General features: G+C 36.6%; 1 protein-coding gene across 1 annotated transcript in view; it reads left to right on the top strand.

Annotated features, from left to right (window-relative positions):
- TNNI3K (TNNI3 interacting kinase) overlaps positions 1 to 14899 on the top strand; it is a 335099-nt gene that overhangs the window by 32322 nt on the left and 287878 nt on the right. Inside the window, exon 5 of the mRNA XM_052637003.1 lies at positions 5918 to 6028. Coding sequence (XP_052492963.1) covers positions 5918 to 6028 — 111 coding nt within the window. The remainder of the gene's footprint in view (positions 1 to 5917; positions 6029 to 14899) is intronic.

Raw genomic sequence — 14899 nt, 5'->3', positions numbered from 1 at the left:
CTAATAATTGATAATAAAAATTATGTTTCAAACATTATGATAAATTTATTACATTGTTTGATTTAATCCACACAACCCTATGAGATTTGTACTGTTATTAACTTCATTTTACAGGAAAAAATTTATCCAGAGCTCCAGAGGTAAAGAAATGCAGGAAGTGCCCTGCAGTATGCAAGCACAGGTTTGTTTGCTGTACTAGTCTGTGCTCTATTTAGTTTTATAGAGGTACATACATAGGGAAAAGAATGAAAGAAAATAAATACACACATAAATGGTGATAGTGATTATATGGTAGGTTTGTTGTTGCTCAGTTGCTAAGTTGTATGCAACTCTTTTATGACCCATTGACTGTGGCCCACCAGGCTCCTCTGTCCATGGGATTTCCCAGGCAAGAATACTGGCATGGGGTGCCAGTTCCTTCTCCAGAGGATGTTCTTGATCCAGGAACCAGACCCATGTCTCCTGCATTGACAGGTGGATTCTTTACCACTGAGGCATTGAGGAAGCCTATATGGTAGGATGCAGGTTATTAAAATTTTTATTCCTTTGTTTTCTACATTTTCTACTATGAGATACTTTGGTTATCTATTGAGGCATAACAAACTACCCCAAACTTATTTTTATCATTCAACAATCATTTCAGGAATTCAGACAAGATATGGTGGTGATGGCTTGATGCTACTCCACCAAGTGTAGGGCCTTAGCTGAAAAGACATGAATGACTGGGAGTTACTCCATCAACTGAGGAATTGGAATCATCTGGAGATTACACATGTCTGGTGCCTGGGCTGGGATGACTAAAAGGCTGGTCTTATGTGGGTCATTTGATTGGAGAACCTTTATATGCTGTGTACACTCATTGGAAAAGACCCTGATGCTGGGAGGGATTGGAAGCAGGAGGAGAAGGGGACGACAGAGGATGAGATGGCTGGATGGCATCACCAACTCGATGGACGTGAGTCTGAGTGAATTCCGGGAGTTGATGGACAGGGAGGCCTGGTGTGCTGTGATTCATGGGGTCGCAAAGAGTCGGACACAACTGAGTGACAGAACTGAACTGAACTGAACTGAATCTTCTCATGTGGCCTTGGATTCCGTACAGCATGACTGCCTCAAGTCAGACTTCTTAAATGGTAGCTCAGAGCTTCAAGAGCAAATTTTCCAGAAAACAAGGAGGAAGCTATGTGGTTTTCTATGACCTAGCCTTGGAAGAAATGTAGCTCATTTCTGCCATATTCTTTTGGTCACAATCCACCCAGATATGAGGGGAAGGAATATAGATTTCACATCTAAATGGAAAGATTGTAAATGAATGCTTACTATATTTAATTAATAAAACTTCCCGAGGATATGGGGCTTCCCAGGTGGCACTAGTGGTAAAGAACCCACATGCCAATGCAGGAGAAGTAAGAGACACGATTTCTATCCCTGGGTCAGGAAGATACCCTAGAGAAGGAAATGACAACCCACTCCAGTATTCTTGCCTGGAGAATTCTAGTACAGAGCAGCCTGGTGGGCTACAGTCTATAGGGTCACAAGAGTCAGACACAATTGAAGTAACTTAGCATGCATGCACCAGAGGACATATTTGCATAATCAGAAGAAAGTAAAATTTAGACATTAAACAATCCCAGTTTAATTTTTATTATGGAATAGATTTGGCAAAAACCTGTGTGTGTGTGTGTGTGTGTGTGTGCCTGTGTGAGTGTGTGTATTTTTAATTTATGTAATTTAGTAGTAGAGAATCTGAGTTCTCTCATACTAATACCTACATTTTCTAGATTTACCTATAATAACTGTAGGGTTAATAAAAGGCAAGATAGTAGATCCTGTATTCAAGTTTTGTGCATAGGAAAATGTTGAGTTGCTACCACTATAAAAAATTTTCATCAGTTTACATACATCTTCAAAGGTCTATTGTACCCTTAATTCTGTTTTTTCAACTAGATAGCTGGACTGATTTTTCTGTCCAAGCCTCACTCTTTCACACAAGGATTTTCCTTTGTTTAAAAATCATAAGTGTTTCACACATGAAAGTGTTACAGAGGCTTATTTATTACATACTTTAGAATGCTTCTGTGTACCCCACTAAATAATAATGATGCAAATTTGGCTGAAAGGGAAAACCTAAGGGAAAGCCTGTCAGTTCCCCAAAATAATATTCCCAAACCACATCTTGAGTCTTTCTTTTTAAACACTTGCCCTCAGACACTTTTTATATATTACAGAATACAAGCAGGAAGTGAGGTCAGCTTTATAATATTTAAAATTTGCCTGATACTTTTATTTTCTATGAATTTCCTTTCCAGGAGATGTGCACCAGATTGCTGAATTTTTAAATTATTTCATCAGGAAAAAATATTCCTGTAGAGTAGGGGAGAAATGTTTGGTATGTGTCAATTAAATACAACAAAATACAATAAAAGTAAATCCTCTCAATTTTTTCCTTGAGATTGAAACCAAGGAAAAATCAGTGAAACCACTATGGATAGTCAAAAGTTAAGTGTGGACTTTGGAATCAGACCTGAATTTGTATTTAGCTGCAACACTTAGACAAAGTGTTTCTGGTTCTGCAAGAACTTTAAATTCTTGAGCCTAACTGTCATCAACTATAAAGCAGTTCAGTTCAGTTCAGTCACTCATTTGTGTTGGACTCTTTGCGACTCCATGGACTACAGCAAGCCAGGCCTCCCTGTCCATCACCAACTCCTGGAGCTTGCTCAAACTCATGTCCATCGAGTTGGTGATGCCATCCAACCATCTCATCCTCCGTCATCCCTTTCTCTGCCTGCCTTCAGTCTTTCCCAACATCAAGGTCTTTTCCAATGAGTGATTTCTTTGCATCAGGTGACCAAAGTAGTGGAGTTTCAGCTTCAACATTAGTCCTTCCAGTGAATATTCAAGACTGATTTCCTTTAGGATTGACTGGTTAGATCTCCTTGCAGTCCAAAGGACCCTCAAGAGTCTTCTTCAACACCACAGTTCAAAAGCATCAATTCTTTATCCCTGTAAAGTAGGGATAATAATATTTTTCTTATAGGTAAATTGTGAGACTTGAAAGAGGTGTAGATTAAACATTTTACTTGGTACTTAGCTCATAGAAAATCATGTAAAAGTAGCAATGATTATTTTATTACATTTTAGCATAACTTGATAGAATTAGAGTTCTATTTTTATAGTATTTAATAAAAATATATTTGGATAAATCAGAAGTCAGCTTGAGAAATCCAGCTGATATATGAAAAGGTGATTTATTACTTTAAAGTTTTAACTTCACTATTTACCTATTCTGAAGGAATCATAATATACTTTCTCTTAAAACCCACAAATTCCAGCTAAGAGGACATACAAAGTCAGCTGAGAAAAAGATGAATGTGTGTTTACAAGAATCTGCCCAATAGATAAATATTTCATATGCTCAATGATTTTCATATAATTTATTTTAATTTAGCTTAGTATGGTACTTGTCATAAGGTATATATCCATTAATAAATATTCACTGAATTAAAGCATATCCATCTTTTTACTGATTTATATGAGTTTTTCATATGTTAAATATACAAACCACTTGTCAGTTTTATATGTTGTGAATATCTTTCTCCAATTTGTCATTTTCTTACAATATTGTTTTCCTCGTGCTTTTATTTGCTTGTGTTCCCTCTATTAAAAAGATTATTTTATGCTTAAAAATGCCACCTTCATCTCTTTACATTTAAATGTTTGTTCATCTGCAAGGAAGCATGTGTTAGGGTGATATGTCTCCCATTTATCTCAGAGACTATTCATGCAAGAAATGAGTGTAACGGGGTTATGTAACTTGCCTTAGTTTATATAGTCATTAGCAGATCTGGGATTCTAACTAGGGAGGCTAATTCTAACACAATCTTAACCCTGCATTGTAAGTATCCCAATTTAATATTTGAAAAACAGAACATTTTATTTCTACCTCAGAAACTGACTTTTCCTGTTCTTCTTTATATCAGTGACATATCATTTTACTGCTATTACATTTGGAAAAATTTGAATACCTAGTACAATGGCCTGCAAACCCTACAGTAAGATCAGATGCCTTTGATCTCATCTTGCACAGTACTCTTTCCTTCTTTTACTTTTTTTAACCTTGTACTCAGCACTGATCTTAAATACTCTAAGCTTATTTCCATCTTATTTCTGTGGAGAGTGATATTAGAAATAAGGAGAAAAAATGTGAGAGGTACTAGTGAGTCAAAACCAGCACAATTCTGAAACTGATTGAGTTGGAGGGACTCAAGGTCATTTGGAATGAGAAAGTGCCATTAATGTAAATAAGGAATGCTAGGAGATGACAGCTGGAAAACACTTGGAAAATTATGAACGGTTTTCACAACAGTATTTTTGAGTTTTTAATTTGAGATGGCATTGGTAGTCAGGATATATGGAATTTGGACTTAGCAGAGAAGTCAGGACTGAAAATGAAGTTATTGGACTGTGTAAGAATAATCAAATGTGGCAGTTAGAATGAGAAAATAGCTTGGGGCTACACTCCAAAATCACTCGATTTTTGGAGACAGAAAGGATATTGATAAAATTAGCTTACTTCAGTGGAAAAAAATGGCGGGGTTTTTTGATTTGTTTTTGTTTTAGAGTGGAAGAAACATGAAGTCTGTTATTTGAGCAGAAGGAGCCAATGGAATAGTAAAGGAAGATGAATTTTTTATTTAACTTTCTTTCTAGAGCAAGTAAACAGTGAAAGATTTGGAAAATATAACATTAATGTTGCTATTTGAAGTACTTTGTCAAAATTTTTTTCTTTTTTCAATTTTTACGACTTCCAGACCTTCACTTATGTGTGACAGCATTAAAAAATCAGACTTTGTTTTCTAATGGGAGGATTTTCTTAACTGACAGTATTTTACATTATATGCATAAATGCACTGGCCTATCCCATGAAGACTTGGCTTTCTTCTCACTGGGTGTGTGACATGTTGATGGCCAAGTATTGTCAAGTTATGGCTTGAATTCTCCCTTTGAGGGAGAGAGTTAAACCTGAAGACCTTTCTTCACATTCCCTTCCAGATCTGGAATTCTGTGAATATGTGCCAGTCCACATTACTCTTTTGAAAGTTCTGAATTATAAAATGAGGTTTATAGTTTTATTTTTCTTGAGATCATTTAGATAAATTTTATTCTTAATGTGTTTCTTGTCAGCAACTATTTTTGAAGTCTCACCATGTATCAGTTTAAGGTTAATTACATAATAAAAATTCAATGAATGTTCATTTCTATTAACATTATTAAAAAGTATCATGTCTCTCCAAAGACAATGGAGAGGAGTATAATGCAAATAATAGTATGAAGAAAATAATTTGCTCATCACATACATTACTCTAACTTAAATGTTCAAACAATGCTTCAAACATTTTCACTGAGTGAAAATATTTTAATGAGTCAAGTTATTAATAAGAAAACCACCACTGATTGATTATATATACAGTCCATGACACTGTGCTTTAATTATGTATTGGACCCATGAAACATATGTGTTAGAGGAGAATCAATTACTGAACTACCATGAAATGGTCCACTGCAGCCAGTTCAATAGTGCAGTTGCTGGAAAAAAACATATTTATTGGAGTGACCTACAAGAAAGATTGAGTTGAGTTTGCAAGTGTCTTACTGTAGGTAAATGTCCTTTCTGTCTTTCATGGTCAAGTGGTAGAAGATTGGTTATAACTGAACAGTCTGTCATCTGTTCCTACATTCCAACCATCTGAGAGCTGCTCTTTGCTTTTTCATGTGCTCTGTTGCTAGAAATCACACTTCAGTTTTCTCTGGGTGCATAAACTGGCTGACAGTCAGGGAATCAATATATCCTGTTGCACAGTGTTCAAACCTGCTATTAAGAGAAAAGTAATGCTAAAGATGTGTTTCCTTGCAGGATAGTGTGGAATTGATCACTTCTCTGCTTCACAGTGGAGCTGATATACAGCAGGTTGGGTATGGTGGCCTCACGGCCCTGCATATTGCTACAATTGCTGGTCACCTAGAGGTAAGTCACACCTTGGTCACCTGCAAAAACAAATCTGCCTCTTTGGAATCTTGTTTTTAACTGTTTTCAAATGCTGACTTTTGAAATTCTAGGAGCTGGTTTAATTTTAGCTAATGAATCCACACATTTTGAGAGAGACCGAAATAAGCTGAATAGATGTTCAGTTTCATAACAGTGTAATCAAATACTTATTAATATAAAGATGGCTAGATACATAGAGGCTATATAGCACTGAGAGACTTCCCAGGTGCTGCAGTGGTAAAGTATCCACCTGTCAAGCAGGAGGCATCAGAGATGCAGGTTTGATTCCTGGGTCAGGAATATCCCCTAAAGAAGGAAATAGCAACCCACTCCAATATTCTTGCCTGGAAAATTCCATGGACACAGTCCATAGAGCAGCAAAGAATTGGACATGACTGAGCAACTAAGTAGCAGCATATAGCAGTTATTAGAAACATAGATACTGGAGTCAGGCAACTGTTGCTACCACTTGCTAGATTTACCTCAAGCAAGTTACTGTATCTTCAAACATCTGTTTTCCTCATTATAAAATAGAAATGATGGGCCCATCATAGGGATTAAATTAGATGATCCATATAAAAGACTTTGCAGATTGTTTCACTCAAGGTAAAGACTCAGTGAAAAATTATTCAGTAATTCATTCACTCATGCATTATTTGATTTATTAATCATCTATTGTATACCAGATATTGTTCTAGTTGCTGAGGTGACTGTAACAAGTAAGACAGGAAATATTTTGGAATTTAGTTTTAGAGAACAAAACAAGCAATAAGGAAAAAAATATTATATAATGTTAGTTGTGAATATAAGAAAAATAATAAAATGAGGTAAAATGAAAACAGCATGAAGAAGTAGGCACCATTTTAAATAAGCTATATAGTGAAGCTATGATTAATATATGTAATAGTACCTGCAAAGCCCTGAGGCAGAGACAGCTAAGTGTATTTGAAGGGCACAAGTAAGCCAAAGTCATTAGTATATATGAGCTGGAAGTAGAGTGATGGACATGAGGTCAGGTGACAGTTACAAATAAGATTGCAAAGTGTTTTAAAGGCCATAGAAGGGACTCTGGCTCTTATCTAAAATTTAATTGTTGAAATATTATTTTATATATGAGGAACACTTTAATTTGAATTATTTAATTTACTGCAGAAATCCTCATGAAATAGTTTTTATCATCACTGCCATTTAATAGATATGAAACCAAGGCTGTTATACAGTAATTATCATTACAGATTACAAAGCCATGGAGAAAAAAAATGCCATGTTTGGAATTCTGGTCATTTTACTCAAACTCCCATGATTTTCACATGCTATTAATTGTGGTACCCACATGTAACGTGTCTGACTCTTTGCAATCCCATGGACTGCCAGGCTCCTCTGTCCATGGGATTCTCCAGGCAAGAATATTGGAGTGAGTTGCCATTTCCTTCTTCAGGGGATCCTCTCGACCCAGGGATCAAACTCGGGTCTCCTGCACTGCAGACAGATTCTTTACCAACTGAGCTATGAGGGAAGCCCAAAGTGAAAGTGAAAGTTACTCAGTCCTGTCTGACTCTTTGCAACCCCAAGGACTATACATATAGTCCATGGAATTCTCCAGGCCAGAATGTTGGAGTGAGTAGCCTTTCCCTTCTCCAGGGGATCTTCTCCACCCAGGGATAGAACCCAGGTCTCCCACATTGCAGGCAGATTCTTTACCAGCTGAGCCACAAGGGAAACCCATGTAAATGCAATATTGTAATAAATGAGCAGTCTTGTGTCTTCATTATTAAGTCATTATCTATTTCTCTCTTTTAATCATTTTGCAAGTTAAGGTATACCTTCCTCACTAACACACAGGCACAACTGTGAACAAACAGAACTGCATGTAAAATCACACATAAAACCTGTAAAAATAGGTGTGTGTCATCCCTCTTAACAGTGTCAATTCAAAGGTCTCTTCATTCAATAAATATTAACATATCTCATTGGGAGTAAAATAATTTCCTTTGTGTTGACATTTCCGCTCCTTACTGTATTTCCCTGAAAATAGATTATCTCATTTCCCAGAATATAAAGCTTTTTTATGATATTCATTATAGATATAAATGAATTTGTATTACTTATTAGGAGAAGAGAAATCCCATTAGAATCACTTAAATATAAATATTATCCAAAAAAGAAACTGACTGATATCAGTGATAAACTAAATGGAAGGTAAATATACAGAAATCTGGGTAGAAGAATTGATGAGGTAGACATTAAGTCCCAGTAAAATACATTCAACCTCTTAATGCCAGGAAACATTTTGCAAAACAAAATCCTTTTTGTTTAACACTTAACTGATTACATTTGTGAGTGATAGAATTATAACAGGGTCAAAAGCAAGATGGTTGAGTTTGGTGTCTTTGTCTACTATTCAAATAACTGTTTTCTTGCTTTCTAAATCATAGTAGGGAAGTAAGAATTATATCGATTCTGCCAGCCATAGGTCAAATTTTACTAAATAATTCCAAATAGACATCTACTCCTCTGGTGCAATTCTCCAAGAGTTTTCCAACTTCCTTCATTAGCTCTGGTGTAATATTTAACGACTTTTATAGTCAATCATGAATACTGCCATAATAAGGTGTATATACATTAATCTTTATTCTCTTATCTATTGGATTAATTTAGTTACAGATCTTATAGGAAGACTGTGTTTAAAAAACCTGAAAGCATCATTTTCAAAATACAGATTTTTTTCTTTGAATTATTTCTTTCACAGTTAGTAATTGCAGTACCAACTTTATATTCATTCATTCATTCATTTAACAAATATTTTTCAGCCTCTACTTTTCCATAGTCTTTTGTTAGAATATGGGAATGATACAAGAAAATATGACTTAGTTTCTCCTCCTAAAGACTTTAAATCATAGCCAAACATAGAAAATGGAAAATGTATATAAAGAATTCAAAAGTAAAATAGCAATATAGTCATATGAATAGGAAAGGAAAGAGTCAAAGAACAGAGCAGGTTTGATATTAGGAATAATTAGAAATATGATCATTGCATAATATGTGCAAAGAACAGAGAAAAGTGTGAGGATTTCACTGGGGATTGAGATCAAGGTAGATTAGAAGATTTTGGGAAGGGTTTCTGAGAAGTTGTTTAAAATCAGGCTGAAAAGTGGTAGAACTGGACAGAGAAAGGAAGAGGAATTATGTCTAAAACTATGAAAGAAAAATGAGTCAAGTACATTTCAGTTCAGTTCAACTCAGTTCAGTCGCTCAGTCATGTCCAACTCTTTGCGACCCCATGAATCACGGCACGCCAGGCCTCCCTGTCCATCACCATCTCCTGGAGTTCACTCAGACTCACGTCCATCAGGTCCTTGATTCCATCCAGCCATCTCATCCTCGGTCGTCCCCTTCTCCTCCTGCCCCCTATCCCTCCCAGCGTCAGAGTCTTTTCCAATGAGTCAACGCTTTGCATGAGGTGGCCAAAGTACTGGAGCTTCAGCTTTAGCATCATTCCTTCCAAAGAAATCCCAGGGTTGATCTCCTTCAGAGTGGATTGGTTGGATCTTCTTGCAGTCCAAGGGACTCTCAAGAGTCTTCTCCAACACCACAGTTCAAAAGCATCAATTCTTCAGCGCTCAGCCTTCTTCACAGTCCAACTCTCACATCCATACATGACCACAGGAAAAACCATAGCCTTGACTAGACGGACCTTAGTCGGCAAAGTAATGTCTCTGCTTTTGAATATACTATCTAGGTTGGTCATAACTTTTCTTCCAAGGAGTAAGCGTCTTTTAATTTCATGGCTGCAGTCACCATCTGCAGTGATTTTGGAGCCCAAACAAATAAAGTGTGACACCATTCCCACTATTTCCCCATCTATTTCCCATGGAGTGATGGGACCGGATGCCATGATCTTCGTTTTCTGAATGTTAAGCTTTAAGCCAACTTTTTCACTCTCCTCTTTCACTTTCATCAAGAGACATTTTAGCTCCTCTTCACTTTCTGCCATAAGGTTGGTGTCATCTGCATATCTGAGGTTATTGATATTTCTCCCAGCAATCTTGATTCCAGCTTGTGTTTCTTCCAGTCCAGTGTTTCTCATGATGTACTCTGCATAGAAGTTAAATAAGCAGGATGACAATACACAGCCTTGATGTACTCTTTTTCCTATTTGGAACCAGTCTGTTGTTCCATGTCTAGTTCTAACTGTTGCTTCCTGACCTGCATACAGATTTCTCAAGAGGCAGGTCAGGTGGTCTGATATTCCCATCTCTTTCAGAATTTTCCACAGTTGATTGTGATCCACACAGTCAAAGGCTTTGGCATAGTCAATAAAGCAGAAATAGATGTTTTCCTGGAACTCTCTTGCTTGTTCCATGATCCAGCGGATGTTGGCAATTTGATCTCTGGTTCCTCTGCCTTTTCTAAAACCAGCTTGAACATTAGGGAGTTCACAGTTCACGTATTGCTGAAGCCTGGCTTGGAGAATTTTGAGCATTCCTTTACTAGCATGTGAGATGAGTGCAATTGTGCAGTAGTGTGAGCATTCTTTGGCATTGCCTTTCTTTGGAATTGGAATGAAAACTGACCTTTTCCAGTCTTGTGGCCACTGCTGAGTTTTCCAAACTTGCTGGCATATTGAGTGCAGCACTTTCGCAGCATCATCTTTCAGGATTTGAAAGAGCTCAACTGGAATTCCATCACCTCCACTAGCTTTGTTCGTAGTGATGCTTTCTAAGGCCCACTTGACTTCACATTCCAAGATGTCTGGCTCTAGATGAGTGATCACATCATTGTGATTATCTGGGTCATGAAGATCTTTTTTGTACAATTTTTCCATGTATTCTTACCACCTCTTCTTAATATCATCTGCTTCTGTTAGGTCCATACCATTTCTGTCCTTTATCGAGCCCATATTTGCATGAAATGTTCCCTTGGTATCTCTAATTTTCTTGAAGAGATCTCTAGTCTTTCCCATTGTGTTGTTTTCCTCTATTTCTTTGCACTGATCACTGAAGAAGGCTTTCTTATCTCTTCTCAAGTACATTTAGGGGAGAGTAAATAGAATGATAGCATGAAACAGATTGTGAAGAGTCCCTTTAAGTAAATCTGGGTGTTAGGAATGGACCAGATTAAGGAAACTAAAAATGGGAGTCCAAGGAGTTTAATTTAATTCAATAAGCAAATATAGTTCATGACGTACTATACGCAAGACCAGATGGTATGGTAGATAAAGAGATGAATAGAACATACAAATTCCCACTCTTCAAGATACTTACAACAAATACGATTGTTTTCCAATAAGAAATGAGAAGACATTAAATCTTTTTGAACAAGAGAATGATTGGATGCATGATATATAGTGTTGAAGAGGATTTCTTTGACCTCAGTGTTTTGTATTGATTCCAGAGTGATAATATGATAATTAAATAGATGAAGACAAACTGGGTAGAGGATTCAATTCTGAGGAAAAACTATTTACCTCCAGACATGTAGATTTGCTGATAATACCCAGTTTTTCAAGTGGAAAAATTTGTTAATAATTTAAAAATATACAGTTAGTATACAGTGAAGAATTTGGGACTTAATGTAAGTTTTAGGAAATTATATGGGATATTTGCAGGCATATCAGTAGCTGAAATGTGGCTGAGAACTAAGCCTATCTACAGAGACTTTAGGAATTACTGAACAGCCTTTGAGGAAGAAAAGAAGGATTGGTTGGAGTGGTATGAGGGAAACAAGCATATTGTAACCTCACAGTCATTAGGGGGATGCAGAGTTTCAATAGATAAAGTATTCTGGGTATCAAATGATGCAGAAAATTTGAGTGTAAGAGAATAAAATATAAATAATAGGAGTGGAATATGCATTAGTTTTAGATACTAGTTTTTACTCTTGGTTATCAGGAATGGTGGCAGTGGATCGCTGGGAGTTTCCTTTCATTAGTAGTCGCTTTCCTTTATTGCCCACTGTTTTTTCTGTGAATCAATGACTGATGCTGTCTGACAGCCCTCTTTGTCTACGCATATCAAATTCAGACCCTCCATTACTGTCTCAAGTGTTTTGGTTCTCCCATAATTGTGAATTCTATTAAACAATTTTGCAATAAAATTTACATTGACTAAGCAGCTGTCCCCTTCAATAACAGAGGAGAACATGTGCTGCAGATTCTGAGACATGCTGACTGCAATTTGAGACTCAGATTTAGATTTACTGTGCTTTGAAAAGCAGGCAAATATTGGTTGTCCTGGGTCTCACTACTGCTCCCTGAGTGATTTATCCATCTATCAGAACCTATGCATGTGCTGCTTTGTACAAGGCTAAGATCCTGTCAGCAATCAATAAACAAGCATTAAGCCCTTTTCTCCTCTTTGAGTCCAGAGGGCACACGAATCATATGCTCTCTCAAGCCTGGAAATTGGAAACTATTGGCTAACATGTGGTAGTGTTTTATCATTCACATATGCTTGTTATTCGGTTCTCTTGAGGTAGCTATCCTTAGAGTCCGCTTACCAGTGAGGAAACTGAGGATTGCAGAAGTTAAGTGACTTCCACAGGATCATGCAGAGAATAAATAAATGAGATGAATAGGACTCAAGCCTGGTTATCTGACTCCAAATCCCTGATTTTGTAAATAAAAAGACAGTTACTCCCTTATGACTCTTGCTCAGTCGCTCAGTTGTCTGACTCTTGGCAACCACATGGACTGCAGCACGCCAGGCCTCCCTGTCCCTCCCATCTCCCAAAGTTCGCCCAAGTTCATGTCCATTGCATCAGTGATGCCATCCAGCCGTCTCATCCTCTGATGCCCTCTTCTCCTTCTGTCCTCAGTCTTTCCCAGAATCAGGGACTTCTCCAATGAGTTGGCTGTTTGTATCAGATGATGACTCTTGTATATATTGCTAAAACAGGGCTTACAGCCATAAGGCACAAAACAAGTATTCAGAAAACAGAATGGAAACTGAATATGTTACTATCTGAGGCCCAGATATTCTATGAGTACAATTAAAGCAATATTAATTGATTCAAGTATAACTTTATATGATGCTGAGTAAATGGTCATAAGAACCCATGGGGATATAATGCATGTATGTGAGCATTCAGTATATACACATCCCCTCACACGCATATGCACACACACACACATACCCCAAGTGAAAACACATTATATTTAGTCAAGTATCTCTTTAAAAAGCTGTTACATTTTGATGTTTCATGCAATTGTTTCTGCAGTTATCAGGAGACAAATCAGTTATGTGTAGCTTTAGAAAACTGAATTGCAATGAGAAAAGCATGTCTGGAATGATGCAATGTATAATGTACAGGAATTGTGGAGTGTTTTATTTTTCACAGAAAGGTATAGTTTCATGTATACTTTGTGCAGATGATATATTATTTTCATAGTTGAATTTATTCTGTCCTACCTTATCCTATTTTGGGACTGTTGAAAACCCTGCTTCAGAAATACTTCTCAGTTTTTTGTAATTTATATCTGATTTCAAGGAAATGTTGTTGATGTTTTTCCAGTTCATTTTTAACTAAATATTCTAAATGCTTCAGGAGAGAGTTTTGTTTGCCAAAAATCTTCTGACTTGTTTCTTTAAAATGGCTGAAGTTTTCTTTCCAAAGGCACAACAAGTGAATGCTTGGAATTATAAAATATGGTTTCTCTCTCTCTAAGAGATATTGCACTCATGAGTTTTATAGCTAAAAACTATCAGATGTGCCTCCAATTTATGACTAGGCAGTAATTCCTTATGAACTTCATTTTCAATCAGGCAATTGACTTAATCTTCATTTGAGATTTTATCTTCATTTTCCAGATTTAAAAAAACCGAGGTACAGAGAAGTTAAGTAGCTTGTCCAAGGTGACAGCGCTAATGATTGGTCGAGTAGATGTTTACATGCTGTGTGGTGTCAGAGCCAGCTCTCACAATGCTATACTACCCTTCTTCTAATCTGTGCAAAAACCTCTCAGTCCACCTGACCAGAATTTAAGCTTCAGAAGCTCAGAATTCAAATGTCAGGGAAATTTCTTATATTCTCAGTTCTGAATTGTCTCAAAGACTAAGCACATCAAGATATTCCAGTCCCTTTTTATATGAACCCCATTCTTCTAAGCTCTATTCCTAATTTCTGATATTTCTGCATTGTATTTCTAAACAGTTCTTTTGACGTATAATTCATATGCCACACAATTCACCTACTTAAAGTGGACATTCAGTGGTTTTCTACCAAATCCACAAAGTTGTATAATAATTACTATAATCTAATTTTAGAAAAATTTTGTCACCTTTAAAGGAAATGTGATATCCAGTAGCATCAGTCCCATCTACCTTTCATGGCCCCTATCTAGACAACCACCAATCTACTGTCCATCTCTACAGATTTGTCTAGTCTGGCTACTTCATATAAATGGAATCATAAAATATGTGATCTTTTGTGATTGACTTCTTTTACTTAGCGTAACATTTTCAAGGTTTATCTAGTTCAACAGGATTGGTTTATATCAGAATCATGTTATAATTATATATGCCTTTATTTAGCAAATTATCAAAATGTATATAGTTCAGTCAATAGTGTAACTGCAGTTCTCTTCAGCTATTCCTCTGTTTTCATTATAAATTGATGCTGGAAGAAAAATTTCAACTAAACTTCAGATTCTCAAACTATATTATGTAGTCAAAAGCATGTGCTCAAGTTGTCAGGCTAGGAACACCTCCATTAAGAAAGCGGTCAAGTAAGGCCTGTTTCTGAATGGGCATACCACCTCTTACATGAGCACTAGACAAGACCCCAGTTCAAGGTGATCAATTCCCCTGTCTAACAGAGGCTCATTCTTTAGATTTTGAAGCACTTGTAAAT

Source organism: Budorcas taxicolor, chromosome 3 (assembly GCF_023091745.1).
Source record: "Budorcas taxicolor isolate Tak-1 chromosome 3, Takin1.1, whole genome shotgun sequence".
In the NCBI taxonomy this organism is placed as follows: Eukaryota; Metazoa; Chordata; class Mammalia; order Artiodactyla; family Bovidae; genus Budorcas; species Budorcas taxicolor.
The sequence above is the reverse complement of the archived record's forward strand: the minus strand, read 5'-3'. Positions and strand labels throughout refer to the sequence as shown.